Source organism: Lithobates pipiens, unplaced genomic scaffold, assembly GCF_037356315.1.
Source record: "Lithobates pipiens isolate NorthernLeopardFrog02 unplaced genomic scaffold, aLitPip1_a1.2 Scaffold_3, whole genome shotgun sequence".
Lineage (NCBI taxonomy): Eukaryota > Metazoa > Chordata > Amphibia > Anura > Ranidae > Lithobates > Lithobates pipiens.
Window position 1 is genome coordinate 52,665,069 of NW_027507790.1, and position 15,316 is coordinate 52,680,384.

A 15,316-nucleotide genomic window follows, 5' to 3' on the forward strand; every position below is an offset into this window, starting at 1 on the left:
ACCTGTCGTCAGTGTCACGTGTCATCAGTGCCACATAGTGCCACCTGTCAGTGTCACGTGCCATCTGTTGTCAGTGTCACGTGTCATCAATGCCACTTATCAGTGCCATCTGTCATCAGTGTCACGTGTCATCGGTGCCATGTATTAGTGCCATCTGTCATCGGTGGCACGTATTAGTGCCACGTATTAGTGCCATCTGTCATCGGTGGCACGTATTAGTGCCACGTATTAGTGCCATCTGTCATCAGTGCCACGTGTCTTCAGTACCACGTATTAGTGCCACGTATAAGTGCCACGTGTCATCAGTGCCACATATTAGTGCCATCTGTCATCAGTGCCACCTGTCATCAGTGCCACGTATAAGTGTCATCATTGCCACGTATCAGTGCCATCTGTCATCAGTGTCACGTGTCATTGTCCTGGTGCTTCAAAAGTGTAATAAGTAGTCAACAAGTTAGATGTGTAATTTATGTTCCTAGAACACATGATGGCGCTACCTGCATGTTGGGCCTCTCTATGTGGCCAGGCTGTGAAAAAGTCCCACACATGTGCCATTGTAATACTCAGGAGGAGTAGCAGAATTTTTTGGGGGGTGTCATTTGTGGTATACACATGCCATGTGAGAGAAATAACCTATTACAATGACAATTTTGTGGAGAAAAAAAAAAAAATGAAAAATCTTAATTTTGCAAAGAATTGTGGGAAAAATATGACATCAAAAAACTCACTATGCCTCTTACTAAATACCTTGGAATGTCTACTTTCCAAAAAGGGGTCATTTGGGGGGTATTTTTACTTTCCTGACTTGTTCGGGTCACAAGAAGCGAGATAGGCCACCAGTACATCAGATGTGATCAATTTTGTGCGATTCGCACCACACCTTGTAGACTCTCTAACTTTCACAAAGACCAAATATCCACTAATTTGGGTTATTTTTACCAAAGATATGTAGCAGTATAAATTGTGGCCAAAATTTATGAAGAAAAATTAATAATTTGCATAATTCTGTCACAGAAACAAAAAAATATGCGTTTTTTTTCAAAATTTTCGGTCTTTTTTCATTTATAGCGCAAAAAATAAAAACCCCAGAGGTGATCAAATACCACCAAAAGAAATCTCTATTTGTGGGAAAAAAAGGACAAAAAATTCATTTGGGTACAGTGTTGCATGACTGAGTAATTGTCATTCAAAGTGTGAGAGAACCGAAAGCTGAAAATTGGTCTGGGCAGGAAGGGTGTTTAAGTGCCCAGTAAGCAAGTGGTTAATGAATTCTAGCACATGTAAACACAAAAGAATACCCTTTTTTTTTTTTTGTTAAATATAAAAGATGTTGCACCGAGTAAATAGATACCAAACATACCATGCTTTAAAACGATGCCCACCTGTGGAATGGCAGAACACTACGGTAAATTTATATTATCCATAGACGGCGCTTTAAAAGCCTTTAGGCTGGGTCCACACCGCTGCGGCAGCGAGAACCGGATGTGATTCGCACCGCACTGCAGTTTCAGTGTTTCAAGGCGGGGTCTGGGGAGGGGCAATGGGTGGGGCCAGGGGTGGGGCTGGAGGAGGGACTAGGGGCGGGGCCAGGGTGGAGCTGAAGGGGGGGCCCCGTCAGGTAGGCTGTACGGGGCCCCATGATTTCTATCAGCGGCCCTGTCCAAAGAGCCTGATCCCTTTGCTGACAACAAGATCAGCCTCTAGTGTCAGGTAAAAGGTGGGAGAGCTGAATCCCGTTGCCGCTGCACAAATCTGGTGCAGAGTAGCATCCGCTTCTTTGAGATCTCCCTACATATAGGCTTGTCCGATAGTTAGCTAATGCCATCTTGCCCAGGTACTGCTAGAGATTTTAAACCTTACTTTAGTCCCTGCCAAAGAACAAGGAAGGAAACCCCGTATTGACACATGAACCAAAGTTCAAAGGAAAGTCCCACGAGGGCCTGCAAGAAGTCAAGTTTCATCCTACTTGGGAAACTGCAGACCTAAAGCTGGTCAAGCTGCTGTAATGCCTCTAAGTCTCAGATAAGTGGAGCATAAAATATAATCTTGAGGTATTCCTTAGTGGCCAGACCACCAGGGTCCCCGAGCCCTCAGGACAGAGAACCACGATCCTTTAAGCCTGTGTGATACAAAGTTCATTCTCTTGAGTATGGAATCCAACAATACCCCTCCGTCTCCCAAGCCTAGGCCGGTAAGTCTAGATCTGTGGAAAAAAACTGAGTCTGGTGGGAGCAGAGGGTACTGAACTGAAGCCTTCCAAGAAACTGAACCCTAGTCTTCTCCAGCTTCCATCAGACCTAATGGACAGGAACACCTTTTCCCACTGCCCTGTCCTTGGTCTTGGAGCATGTGTGTTTTTCTTGACCTCCTGCAACCCCCTCCTTCAGAGAAATTTTGTAATGAGGAGGCCTACTGCATTCACCATCCAGGCCTTCTCCCACTTCTTAACAGGTGTTTTAGAAACCTGTGTATCTTACTAGGGTCTGGTCACCTGAAGGCCTTTAACCCTCCGTGATGCCACCAAGGGGACCACCCCCTGATCTCAGGCCTTTGTCACCAGAGATCCCATTAAGTTTCCTATATCGGGTGCATACAGGGGATGTGGCCATCAGGCACCATCCGGCCTGCAACCCTGTAACCTCAAAACACTAGTGAAACATGATAGCTTGGATGGGATTCAAACTCATGACCAGGGGCGGATTGACCATTGGGCCACTCGGGCACTGCCCGAGGGTCCCGTGCCACTAGGGGGTCCTACCAGGGTTGCCAGCCTCAGTAAAACCAGGGAAAGTATGTAAAAATCAGTTGTTTTTTTTTACATCTGTCTCTGAAATGTCCCTTACCAACATACTTTTGGTCTAAAAATCCTTAGGTCGCGTACACACGGGCGGATTGTATGGCCTACTTACTCCGTCATACAATCCGACGGACAGTCCGTCATACCTTCGAATGAATGGACTTGACCACACACGGATGCACAAACAGTCCGTCGAAAGCTTGCGCAATGACGTGTACAGCACGTACGACGGGACTAGAAATAGGAAGTCCAATACAAAGCAATGCAACCTTTCGCCGTGTAAATCCTTTCTGAGCATGCGCCATTCTTAGTCCGTCGAACTAGCCTACTGACGAGCGGATTGTCCGCTGAAACCAAAGTATGACGGACAGTATTACGGAAATTCCAAAATACTTAGTACGCCAGACTGAACGCTGAAAAAGTCTGCTGAAGCCCACACACGAGCGGACTGTCCGCTGAAATGTGTTTCGACAGACTAAGTTGGCCATACAGTCCGCCCGTGTGTACGCGGCTTTAGATTATAGCTACCCCACATCTCCAGTACCTTCTCAGCCAATAGAAACATGTCTGTGTATACTGTGTGTGTGTGTTTGTGTATACTGTGTGGCCCCATAATGTCTGATTGCCTGGGGGCCCCATAATCTCCTATTGCTCGGGAGCCCCATGAGTTGTCAGTCCGCCCCTGCTCATGACCTCATTGTTTAAGGCACAGTATAGGTGCAACACCTTCAATGTGAGCTCTTTTTCTTCACTGTTTGTGGGTTGACCAGGATAACCTGAAGATTTAAGGTGAGCTGGTTTGCTGGTCCTACACGGGCAAAGTTTTCACTGCAGTGCCTATAGTGCAGACTCTGTGTACCTTCTGGTCATGAGTGCACACCACCCAGCCAATGTGCCAGGTATATCAAATGCCGCCTATGTGACCGAGCTTATGGGACAGACATCACTGCGGGGCTTTTGCATGTAACCAACAAGGGAAACCTCCAACCCCCTTTCCCTCCCCGGAGGGGGTGACCAGTAGGAAAGGGTACGGTACCCTACTACTGCTAGTGAGGCACAGTCTGGGGCTGTGGGATTTTCCACCCGCCCCCTGTTTCTGTGAGGTATTCTGAGCCCTGGGACCTTCCGCCTCCAGCAGCCAGACCCGTAAGGGCCATCCCCAGGAGAGCATATAGAACCACCAGCCCCCGGGTTCCATCTGTATCCTCCCCTCTGGCCGCCAAGAGGAGTGGAGCTGCAGTTGACAGACGGGTAAGGGACGCAACCCCCCTGGTCCTCCTTATGATGGTTGATGGCCATGCCAGGATGGCCCTTGCCTCTGACACGTTCCCACCATGCACCTCCAGCCGCCTGTGTGACATTTCTGGCTCCCCCATCAGCCAAAGCCTGGCCCTCCTTCAGCCTGGCTGGAACCGGAAGCTGCAGATCAAGAAGTGCAAACCCCCCCCCCCCCCCCCTCAACGCCGGATGTGATGTTGCACAACCCAATGTGAGCTCCGTGCGGCTTTCAAACAATAATGGGAAGGGGGCGGGGGGATAGACAGCTTCTCCTCCTGAGAATCTGAAAGCAGGCCCTCGAAGCATACCACGACACAACTTTCGGAAAGCTGGGGTGGTAACGGAAAAACAGCGTGGCTGCCAACTAACCTCTCTCCGAGGCATCGCACCGCCACTAGTCCCCAGAGACCTCTGTCTCCTTCCCGGACATGCAGGCTTCAGCCTCCCTCCCTAGCCACGGTTCCTCGTAGTGTCTCCTGCCGGAGGAAACGCCAAAAACTGAGGAGTCAGTGGGGAAGCATGACTTTTTAAATCTAGGCTGAGCTGTGATTCTTAAGAAGGGAAGAGCCGAGGTCTCTTGTAGGTGGCTGTCCTAAAAGACGATGTGGGAACATGGTTATCGCTTTCTATTTTAAATCGGCCCCTGAGATTGTTATATTCTAAACACAGGTACAGATTTAAACCTAAACATGTAAAATAAAGCCACTCGCCTAGCTTGTAGTGATGGACGAACTTCCGATGGGACGTTTCGCAAACGCGGCGGACCCCATTGACTTTTTTTTTTAACATATAGTTTATTTATAGATCCAAAAACAAACCATGCATTAACAGGTTACAAAAGAAACCCTGCAGACAAATATCCAAGTTTCAGTACATACTTATCGTAGTTATTTTCCTAGTAGTTCGTATATTCTCCAGTCATTACATTACAGATAGCAGATGTTTCCCGGTACCTCCTACATTAGTACAAGATCCATATATGATACGGGGAAGGGATCCCACCATCCTCTACCCCCCCCCCCCCCCCAGGCCTAATCAATGGTTTGGTGCTTCGCCTCCACCCACGCTGCCCAAATCTTCCCACATTTTTTGGAGCAGTTCCTACCCAGATATGTCAATTTGTATAGCGGCAGAGTCGGGTTTTACCAAGGACTGCCACAGTTGTTTAGTGGGTGGGAGGGGTTGGTTCCATTGCAGTAAAATTGCTTTCCTCGCGTAGAGTGTGGTGTAGAAAATAAACAGTTTCTTCCCCCAGGAGATTTCCAGAAAATCGCAAATGCCCAGCAGGAGAAGTATTGGGCTGAGTGAGACTATCAGCCAGGACGTCTTTCCAGAATTCCACCACCCCCAGGCAAGACCACACTGTATGGAAAAAGTCAGCACCATCTATTTTGCATCTAGGGCAGGTAGCCAGTTGGTCAGGGTAAATCCTTGCCAGGCATGCCAGTGAAAAGTATGCCCAGTGTAGAAACTTCAATTGTATTGTCCCTTGCTGATATTACCAGGGGCAGGTATTGCTGTATACCCTCCTCCCAGTCCTCCTCAGTAAGTTCTGGAATGTCGCTGTGCCAGAGCTCAAACAAATGGGAGCAGGGCCGCTGATAGAAATCATGGGGCCCCGTACAGCCTACCTGACGGGGCCCCCCTTCAGCTCCACCCTGGCCCCGCCCCTAGTCCCTCCTCCAGCCCCACCCCTGGCCCCACCCATTGCCCCTCCCCAGACCCCGCCTTGAAACACTGAAACTGCAGTGCGGTGCGAATCACATCCGGTTCTCGCTGCCGCAGCGGTGTGGACCCAGCCTAAAGGCTTTTAAAGCGCCGTCTATGGATAATATAAATTTACCGTAGTGTTCTGCCATTCCACAGGTGGGCATCGTTTTAAAGCATGGTATGTTTGGTATCTATTTACTCGGTGCAACATCTTTTATATTTAACAAAAAAAAAAAAGGGTATTCTTTTGTGTTTACATGTGCTAGAATTCATTAACCACTTGCTTACTGGGCACTTAAACACCCTTCCTGCCCAGACCAATTTTCAGCTTTCGGTTCTCTCACACTTTGAATGACAATTACTCAGTCATGCAACACTGTACCCAAATGAATTTTTTGTCCTTTTTTTCCCACAAATAGAGATTTCTTTTGGTGGTATTTGATCACCTCTGGGGTTTTTATTTTTTGCGCTATAAATGAAAAAAGACCGAAAATTTTGAAAAAAAACGCATATTTCTTTGTTTCTGTGACAGAATTATGCAAATTATTAATTTTTCTTCATAAATTTTGGCCACAATTTATACTGCTACATATCTTTGGTAAAAATAACCCAAATTAGTGGATATTATTTGGTCTTTGTGAAAGTTAGAGAGTCTACAAGGTGTGGTGCGAATCGCACAAAATTGATCACATCTGATGTACTGGTGGCCTATCTCGCTTCTTGTGACCCGAACAAGTCAGGAAAGTAAAAATACCCCCCAAATGACCCCTTTTTGGAAAGTAGACATTCCAAGGTATTTAGTAAGAGGCATAGTGAGTTTTTTGATGTCATTTTTCCCACAATTCTTTGCAAAATTAAGATTTTTCATTTTTTTTTTTTTTTCTCCACAAAATTGTCATTGTAATAGGTTATTTCTCTCACATGGCATGTGTATACCACAAATGACACCCCCCAAAAAATTCTGCTACTCCTCCTGAGTATTACAATGGCACATGTGTGGGACTTTTTCACAGCCTGGCCACATAGAGAGGCCCAACATGCAGGTAGCGCCATCATGTGTTCTAGGAACATAAATTACACATCTAACTTGTTGACTACTTATTACACTTTTGAAGCACCAGGACAATGACACGTGACACTGATGACAGATGGCACTGATACGTGGCAATTATGACACTTATACGTGGCACTGATGACAGGTGGCACTGATGACAGATGGCACTAATATGTGGCACTGATGACACGTGGCACTTATACGTGGCACTAATACGTGGTACTGAAGACACGTGGCACTGATGACAGATGGCACTAATACGTGGCACTAATACGTGCCACCGATGACAGATGGCACTAATACATGGCACCGATGACACGTGACACTGATGACAGATGGCACTGATAAGTGGCATTGATGACACGTGACACTGACAACAGATGGCATGTGACACTGACAGGTGGCACTGATGACAAATGGCACTGATACGTGGCACTGATGACAGATGGCACTATGTGGCACTGGTGGCACTGACGACAGGTGGCACTGGGGGCAGGTAGCACTGGGGTGGATGGCACTGGGGGCAGGTAGCACTGGGGTGGATGGCACTGGGGCAGGTAGCACTGGGGTGGATGGCACTGGGGCAGATGGCACTGGGGCAGATGGCACTGCTGGGGGCGGATGGCACTGCTGGGGGCGGATGGCACTTTTTATTTGTTGCTTTTTACTTTTTACCACATCGACAAAACAATTATTTTATCTTTTATGCCTCAAGATCAAGAATACACAGACCCCTCACCTTGTCCCCAACTTCTCACCTCGATCGCCCGGCCCCTGCTCTCTCTGCTTCTGGTTAGTCATGTGTAGAGAGAGAGAGAGAGAGGATTGGGCATATCACTCCGCAGCATAACCTTTCGATGTTAATGCTGTGCGTTGTGCGATGTGCGGAGCGGGTGCAGAAGATGTATTCCTCCGCGCCCGAAAAAGAAGAAAGAGTCCCCCCCACTACAGGCAGCCGCATACGTAGAAAACATACTGGAAAAAAAAAAAACTTTACCCACGGGGGGGGGGGGCGGTTGCGCACGGGTTAGTTGTGGGACGGGTGGCGGTGTGCTGGAGGAGGAACTTTTTTTTTTTTTTTTTAATACATACAATTTTTGGCAGTTAGGTTGCCCGGGCCCCCCTGCTGGTCAGGCCCGGTACAGCAGGGCCAGATGTACTGGCCTATCAGCGGCCCTGAATGGGAGACCCTAGTCATGTTATGTGTAGCTAGCGTATTATATAATGTGCACAGTGTGCGCCCCCCCCCCCTCCCCTTGTAGAACCAAGCATGTTCTCCACTGCTGATACCCCCAGTTTCACCTGGGATGGGAATTTAGACCGGAAGGCGTGCCGCAGCTGCAGAAATCTGAAAAACATGTGGTTCGGCAGGTCCCGATCGCGTTTTAGAGCATCGAAGGAGAGTAATTGCCCCTGAGACACTATGTCCCCTAGTGTTATGACTCCATGCCTGGCCCAGACAATTGGATCACGGATGGAGTGAAAATCAGACAATTGGATCACGGATGGAGGGCAAGCGGGAGTTTCCCCAAAGGGGGGTCATCGGGGCCCACATCCCTGGGCCCACCAACTGTCTGTTGACTAATTACCATACCTTGAGGGTAGTGCGCATCGGAAGGGTTATTCCGGGGTTAGATTGGGGCCCCCTATGGATCAAGTTCCTTAATTCTGCATAAGAGCCCAACAGTGCCGCCTCCAACGAGGATGCAGGGTTGGCTGGGCACTCAGAGAGCCACCACTTGATAGTCACCAGAACCACCACCCAGTAATAATTCAAGAAACAGGGTAATGCCAGACCCCTCCCGTACAAGGGGTAGTTGAAGGGTTGTTCTGACCCCATTGACTTTAATGGCAGGTCAACCTTAAAAACCTCCAGGTCATATTTTCAGCCACAAAATACTTACTAGCTGTGCACACATAGTCCCACAACACAGACACTGAAATAACAAAGTATTAAGTGAATCTGGGATGGACAACGACAAGCATCCTTTCTTTTTTTTATCTGTGAAATTTTGACAATTCAGGAGCACATGAGGGCCATGGAGGAGAGGCAAGGTCAGGGCAGGCTATAAAGGGGGTGCAGGAAATGATCAGTGCCACAGTCAGGGCAGCGCAGTCCTGTGCCAGTGTGCCAACCTGTGCTTGAGCCCCTCCCTCTGCCCGGCCCTTACCCCCACCTATGCAGGGCTCCACTGCGGTGGTCCGGAGGTGCCAGTCCAGTGCTGATCCTCAGCCATGGTGCTGGCACTGCCTGCTGATTGGCTTCTCCGCTGCTATCTCCCTCACTGTCTGAAACCAGCAGCGTGATAGAGAGCACTGACACCAGCACCGAGATAGAGAGCACTGATACCAGCAACTTGCTGCAGGACCCAAAAATATGACACGGCTCCACCTCTTCAAACAGGAGGGTACGGGCATATAGTACGGTGTGCTTTTTTTATACAAGGAAGTGAGCCAAAGGTAGAAAAAAGGTCCATGTGCTAGATTAAATAAATTGTTTATGCATATACATGGTCTACTGTTCACATGTGTTGAATTCCTCCCCGATCCATGCCTCATTCATTTTTATAAATGTGAGGTAGTCAACACTGTCGTGAGCTAGGCGAGTGCGCTTATCGGTCACGCTCCCCCCCTGCTGTGCTGAACGTCCTTTCGACAGGACACTGGACGAGGGGCAATCCAACAGTTCCATTGCAAATTGGGCAAGCTCTGGCCAGAGGTCAAGCCTGCCCACCCAGAAGTCCAGGGGTTCATCACTCCTCAGAGCGTCCACATCGGCCATTAACCCGATGTAGTCGGACACCAGTCGGTCTAGACGTTCCCTGATGCTGGATCCGGAGACCTGTCGATGGGTCGGCTGAAAGAATGACCTCATATCAGAAGTCGCCAACACATCTTCAAACCGCCCTCTTCTTGCAGGCACTGTTGGATTGGTACTCTCTCTGGGAGTGGGAATTCCTCCTCTGCCAGCGCACGCAAAAGCAGAATGCTCCATTGGAAGTGCTCCATTCTGACAGCCCTCTGTGACGGTGGTAACATTTCCGCCATTTTGTGTTTGTATCGGGGGTCTAAGTACGTTGCCATCCAGTACTGGTCCTTGACCTTTATGCTTTTTATACGGGGGTCCCTGTTAAAATACTGGAGCATGAAGGCCCCACGCCCCCACTAAACTGGAAGCGGTGTGGTAGCCTGGCTCCTGCTCATCATCCAGGATAATGTCGTCGTCCTCCTCGTTCTCCTCTCCCCATCCACACACAACAGGGATCCCAGAAAGGTTTAAAGCATGCTCTTCTTGCTCCTCCTCATCCGCCCCGGCACCATCCTCCTCTGACTCCTCTTCAGACTCCTGTTGACTTGTCTCAGATAGAGTAGCCGCCCCTGGGAATTCATCCAGCATTGCGACTTCCTCATCTTCCTGCTCCTCCATGGCTTGATCAATGACATGACACAATGCATGCTCCATAAAGAAGGCATAAGGTACGATGTCACTGATGGCGCCATGGCTGCGACTGACCAGTTTGGTGATCTCATCAAATGGCCGCAGAAGTCATGCATCGATGAGCAGCCACTGGCACGGTGAAAAAAAACCAAGCTCCCCAGAATCTGTTCTGCCTCAGAGTTTGTACAGGTAGTCGTTAACTGTACGTTTCTGCTTGAGCAGCCTATCAAACATATAGAAGGTTGAGTTCCTTCACGTCGGGCAATCGCAAACAAGACGTTTGACCGGCAGATTGTGTCGCCGCTGAATGTCAGCAAGGCGAGCCATGGCCGTGTAAGATCTTCTGACATGGGCCGAGATTTTCCTTGCCTGCCGCAAGATGCCCTGGACCCCAGGGTATTTTGACAATGAATCGATGCCAGACCAAGTTTAAGACGTGTGCCATGCATGGCACATGTGTAATTTTGCCCTGTTTCAATGCACTAAGCAAATTGGCACCATTGTCACACACCTCTTTACCAACTGTCAAATTGAGCGGTGTTATCCACTGATCTGCCTGTGTTCTCTGCCATTGAGTGTTCTCTGTATTACGGGAGCCGACAATATAGCCGATTTTAAAAGACTTTTTTTCCTGCACAAATGACACTTTGTGCAGGGACAGTTCTAAGCACGGGAAACATGCGCCCCTTCACAGGCATATTATAGACACCCCCCAGGTACGACATTTAAAGGAATATTACACTTTTTTATTGTTTCACTTTAATCCTTATTAAAATCACTGCTCCTGAAAAAACGGACGTTTTTAAAACTTTTTTTTGCATTGATCCATGTCCCCTGGGGCAGGACCCAGGTCCCCAAACACTTTAGGACAGTAACTTGCATATTAGCCTTTAAAATTAGCACTTTAGATTTCTCCCATAGACTTGTATAGGGTGTTTCGGCTTTTCGAATTTGCTGCGAACAGCCCAAATTGTTCACTGTTCTCTGAACAGGCAATGTTCGAGTCGAACATGAGTTCGACTCGAACTCGAAGCTCATTCCTACACACAGCAGAGAGTGAAGAAGAGGGTGCAGATCAAGAGGATGAGGAGGGTGCAGAAGAGTAAGGCTGAGTGAGCCACTCAACCAAGTCTGGTGCGTCCTTTGGCAAATTGCAGAAGGTGCGTGCGATTAAGTCACTTTGGCTCAAGTCTGTTGCTCCTGCCCTACCCCTACCACCCCTGTAGAAGGGCCTGCCTCTTCCTCTGCCTGTCATTTTTTTAAATGACCCTGTGACAAAAGTCTCTAGAGAAGTGCAGTATGTATGTGGAAGAAGGTATATAACACCCCGCTTCAATCTGTTGTTTTTGGGGGCCACTGGTCTATCGCACCAGTTATAATACTTTTTTTTTATTTTTTATTTTTTTTTATTGCGTTTGTCACTCTTTGTAGTATCGCTGCAGAACCGCTCAGCAGTCACAATGCTGCACAGAGGAAATGCACTATACTATGCTTTCTATATTTGCAAGTATTTTATACATGTATTACACCCCCTATATACTGCACACCAAATAGTACACCTATACCAGTCCTTAATAGTCCTTAGTAGCTAGTGAATTGCATACTGTCCCTGCTCCAAAAACCAAACTGTCCCTCCCTACACTGAGAAACGACAGCTGCAGAATCGGTCAGCAGCACTGCATGTAGTGCACTATAATATGCTTTCTATTTTTGAAAGAAAGTATATTATACATGTACAACCCTATATACTGTACACCTATACCAGTCCTTAAAAGGACCTTTGTGGACCTAGTAGCTAGTGATTTGCAGACTGTACATGCTCCACACTGTCCCTCCCTACACTGATAAAAGACAGCTGCAGAATCAGTCAGCAAGCACTCGGCAGCACAGCAGTCAGAAGTGCACCATAATATACTTGAAAGAAAGTATATTCTAAGTGTATTACAACCCTATATACTGTACACCTATACCAGTCCTTAAAAGGACCTTTGTGGACCTAATAGTAATAGCTAGTGATTAAACTAACCGTCCCTGCTCCACACAGCATCCTGTCCCTACACTGACAAAAGACAGAATGTAAAATGGCCTCCAGATCAGGTCTATTTATAAGGTAGGGGGTATGTCCAATTGTCCATGTGCTGAAATGTCTCAAATGGCTGTCCTGTACCCCATGATGAATGTGTCATGGGTCAAAGTTCTTCACAATGTAAACAAATATGGCCACCGTGAACAGCACCAGATGTCCGGTTTGGTGAATCGTGTAGAGCAAAATTCACCACGAACCGACCGCCGGACGAACCGCATGGCCAGCTCTACTAGCTCTACTCATCTCACTTTAACTCTCATACCATATATATCTGTTTAAATTTGAAGAGTCCTTTACAATCCCCCGCATCTGCCGTGGGAGGAAACCGATGGGTCCTGTGATCTACTGCTTCCTCCTTTTGTGGGTGAGCTGATCCCCCTCACTATTTAAATTACTGTAAATCTTCTGTTATGTCATTATATGATTCGCTGCTATTTGATTATTTGCAAATATTTTTATTTACTCTGTAGACTATCCTCCTGAAGAAGCGGTTCGCCGCGAAACCGGTAGAGGGAAACGTTTCTGTACCCCTCTTCAATAGAAACCTTACGGGGCTACCCATTGGTAGTTTATTAAATTGTGATGTATATGATTTTAGCAATATGAAAGTTCTGATGGATTTAATTTTTTTGCCCTTATTAAATTACTTGTAATTTTTTATAACAAAGTCTTCTATGAATTATTTATTTAGTACCGCAATAGTCCCCTCAACAAACATTTTTGGGTGTGGATATCAAGGGAGCAGCCTCAGCAACTGCCCCAATATCCTTAGAATTCCCAATTCTTGACAATTATCAATTGGGACGATGGTACTGTTATACGTAATACATATATTTTGTATTTGAGGCTATACTCAGTCTATGGCTCTACTAGCTTGATGTAATCCTAACGTTTGTCCACATCACATCTTAGTTTCTTAGCTTTAAGTTACTATTTTAAATGCTGAGGCACATTCACCACAAAATTGTTTTTTGTGTAACAGGTCTAATACTGGATAAAGCGCTCAAAGAAACTGACCCATCCCTGGTCCTGGAGCTTGGCACATACTGTGGGTATTCTGCTCTTCGCATAGCCCGGTTACTGAAGCCTAATGTTCGCCTGATCACCATTGAGCTGAACCCAGTTCATGCTGCTGTGGCAAGGGAGATGATTGAATTTGCTGGACTGAAGGACAAGGTATATGCTATATAAAACAATAACTTGATCACTTTAGGAAATTTGCTGTTAAAAGTTTATGTGTGTATATATATATATATATATATATATATATATATATATATATATATATATATATATATATATATATATATATATATATATATATATATATATATATATATATATATATATATATATATATATATATATATATATATAAATGTTGCCATGTTATGAAAGCATTGGCTGATCAAAAACCTATTAAAACATTTGGTAGATGCTGAACAATCTTACAGTTCCTTGGTTTTTCTCAGGACTCATAGGTCTTTCTGCACAGCTGATGTATGCCCCACTCTCTTGGGGTCTCTTGGGACAGTGACCCTGTCAGGAGTATTAAACTGCAAAGACCATGCCACAAAAGAAAATAGATATATCTTTGCTGCTACCCGTGCCACTAAAGGTCACTCCAATCAAAAGGAATTGTCTGTTGAAATATTCTGCGGAACTGATGTGTCTGCACTCATTGGTTCCACCTGCCAATCAACACGTTACACGAAGAAGTGACTTAGAAGTTGACAAGAAGACCAGTGAGTGTAGCAGGGGAACCAGGAGACTGCCACCCCCCAGAAGTGATGGTCTCTGCAGAAGATTTCAGCAAACAATAACTTGTAAATGGAGCAGCACAGGCTGCGTGTCAGGTCAACTGAGTCCAGGTTGGGGCCTAGGGTGCATCGCAAAATATTGGACCATACAGCTGACTGTTGAAGATGGAGCTCTAGGTAATACAGAAGAGCAGGTACACTGTAGTACCAAGACGGATGACACTGGGAGCTAGAGCATGAGATTTCACAGGGCACAGGATCTAACCAGCAGGTGTTCACCAGAGACCCCTAGTGGTGGGGATGGATTTAGCTGCAGTCTGGCTCCAGGTGGTGACCCCTAGGGCCTCCCAGCTATCATTCGTGGTAGCCTACAGGGAGGTAGAGAGGAAGCGGCAGACTGTGACAACAAAGGATAGTCAGGAGATAGCCAAAGGTCAGAGCAACAAGTGGGTAAGGATAGTCAAGAACAAGCCAAGATCGGTAACTGGAATCAGACGTAGCACACGGAAGCCAAATGCACAATATTGATCAGCAGGGCTGGCTTTGTAGTGCACAGGTTAATATAGAGTTCCCTGATGTGGGCTGGGGTTGAGCCATGCTTTGAGGAGAGATTACTTAAGCAGCCAGGTGAGAGTGGCTGGCCTCATAAGATGAACACATGAAGAGGTAAGCTGACAGACAAACAATACTGCATATCCTTGACAGTACCCCCTCTTACTAGGCCTGCCCAGGCTTAGAGGGAAACTTCAGATGAAACCTCTTCAACAGACGAGATGCAAAGACCTCAGATGCAGTGATCCAAGACCTCTCCTCAGGACCAAACCCTTTCCAATTCACGAGGTATGAGGTAATGATGAATGCCTCTACAGAACCGGGAATCCAGAATTTGACTAACCTCATACTACTAATTCTCCTCGGAGACCGGGGTCATAGTAGGGAGAGGACGAGAGAACTTATTGAGGCCTAAAGGCTTCAGAAAGGCAATATGGAAGGAGTTAGACATTTTGAGGCTTTTGGGAATCTGGCGTTTGAAACAAACCGGATTCAGTTTTGAGGTTATATGGTACGGACCAATGAATCTTGGGGCAAACTTCAGAAAGGAACTGGGAGCTTGATGTTCCTGGTGGAGAGCCAGACTTTGTCCCCTGGCTGTAGAGAAGGTGGTTTACCGCCTGCAGTGGTCAGCAAAGCC

The 15,316-nt window shown here is 46.8% G+C and overlaps 1 protein-coding gene across 3 annotated transcripts in view; it reads left to right on the forward strand.

The window, feature by feature from the left end:
- The window catches only part of LOC143940393 (catechol O-methyltransferase-like), a 90,700-nt gene that overhangs the window by 33,096 nt on the left and 42,288 nt on the right, over positions 1–15,316 (forward strand). For all 3 annotated transcript variants that reach the window (XM_077461689.1, XM_077461688.1, XM_077461686.1), the window contains exon 3: positions 13,347–13,540. In XM_077461689.1, coding sequence (XP_077317815.1) covers positions 13,347–13,540 — 194 coding nt within the window. The remainder of the gene's footprint in view (positions 1–13,346; positions 13,541–15,316) is intronic.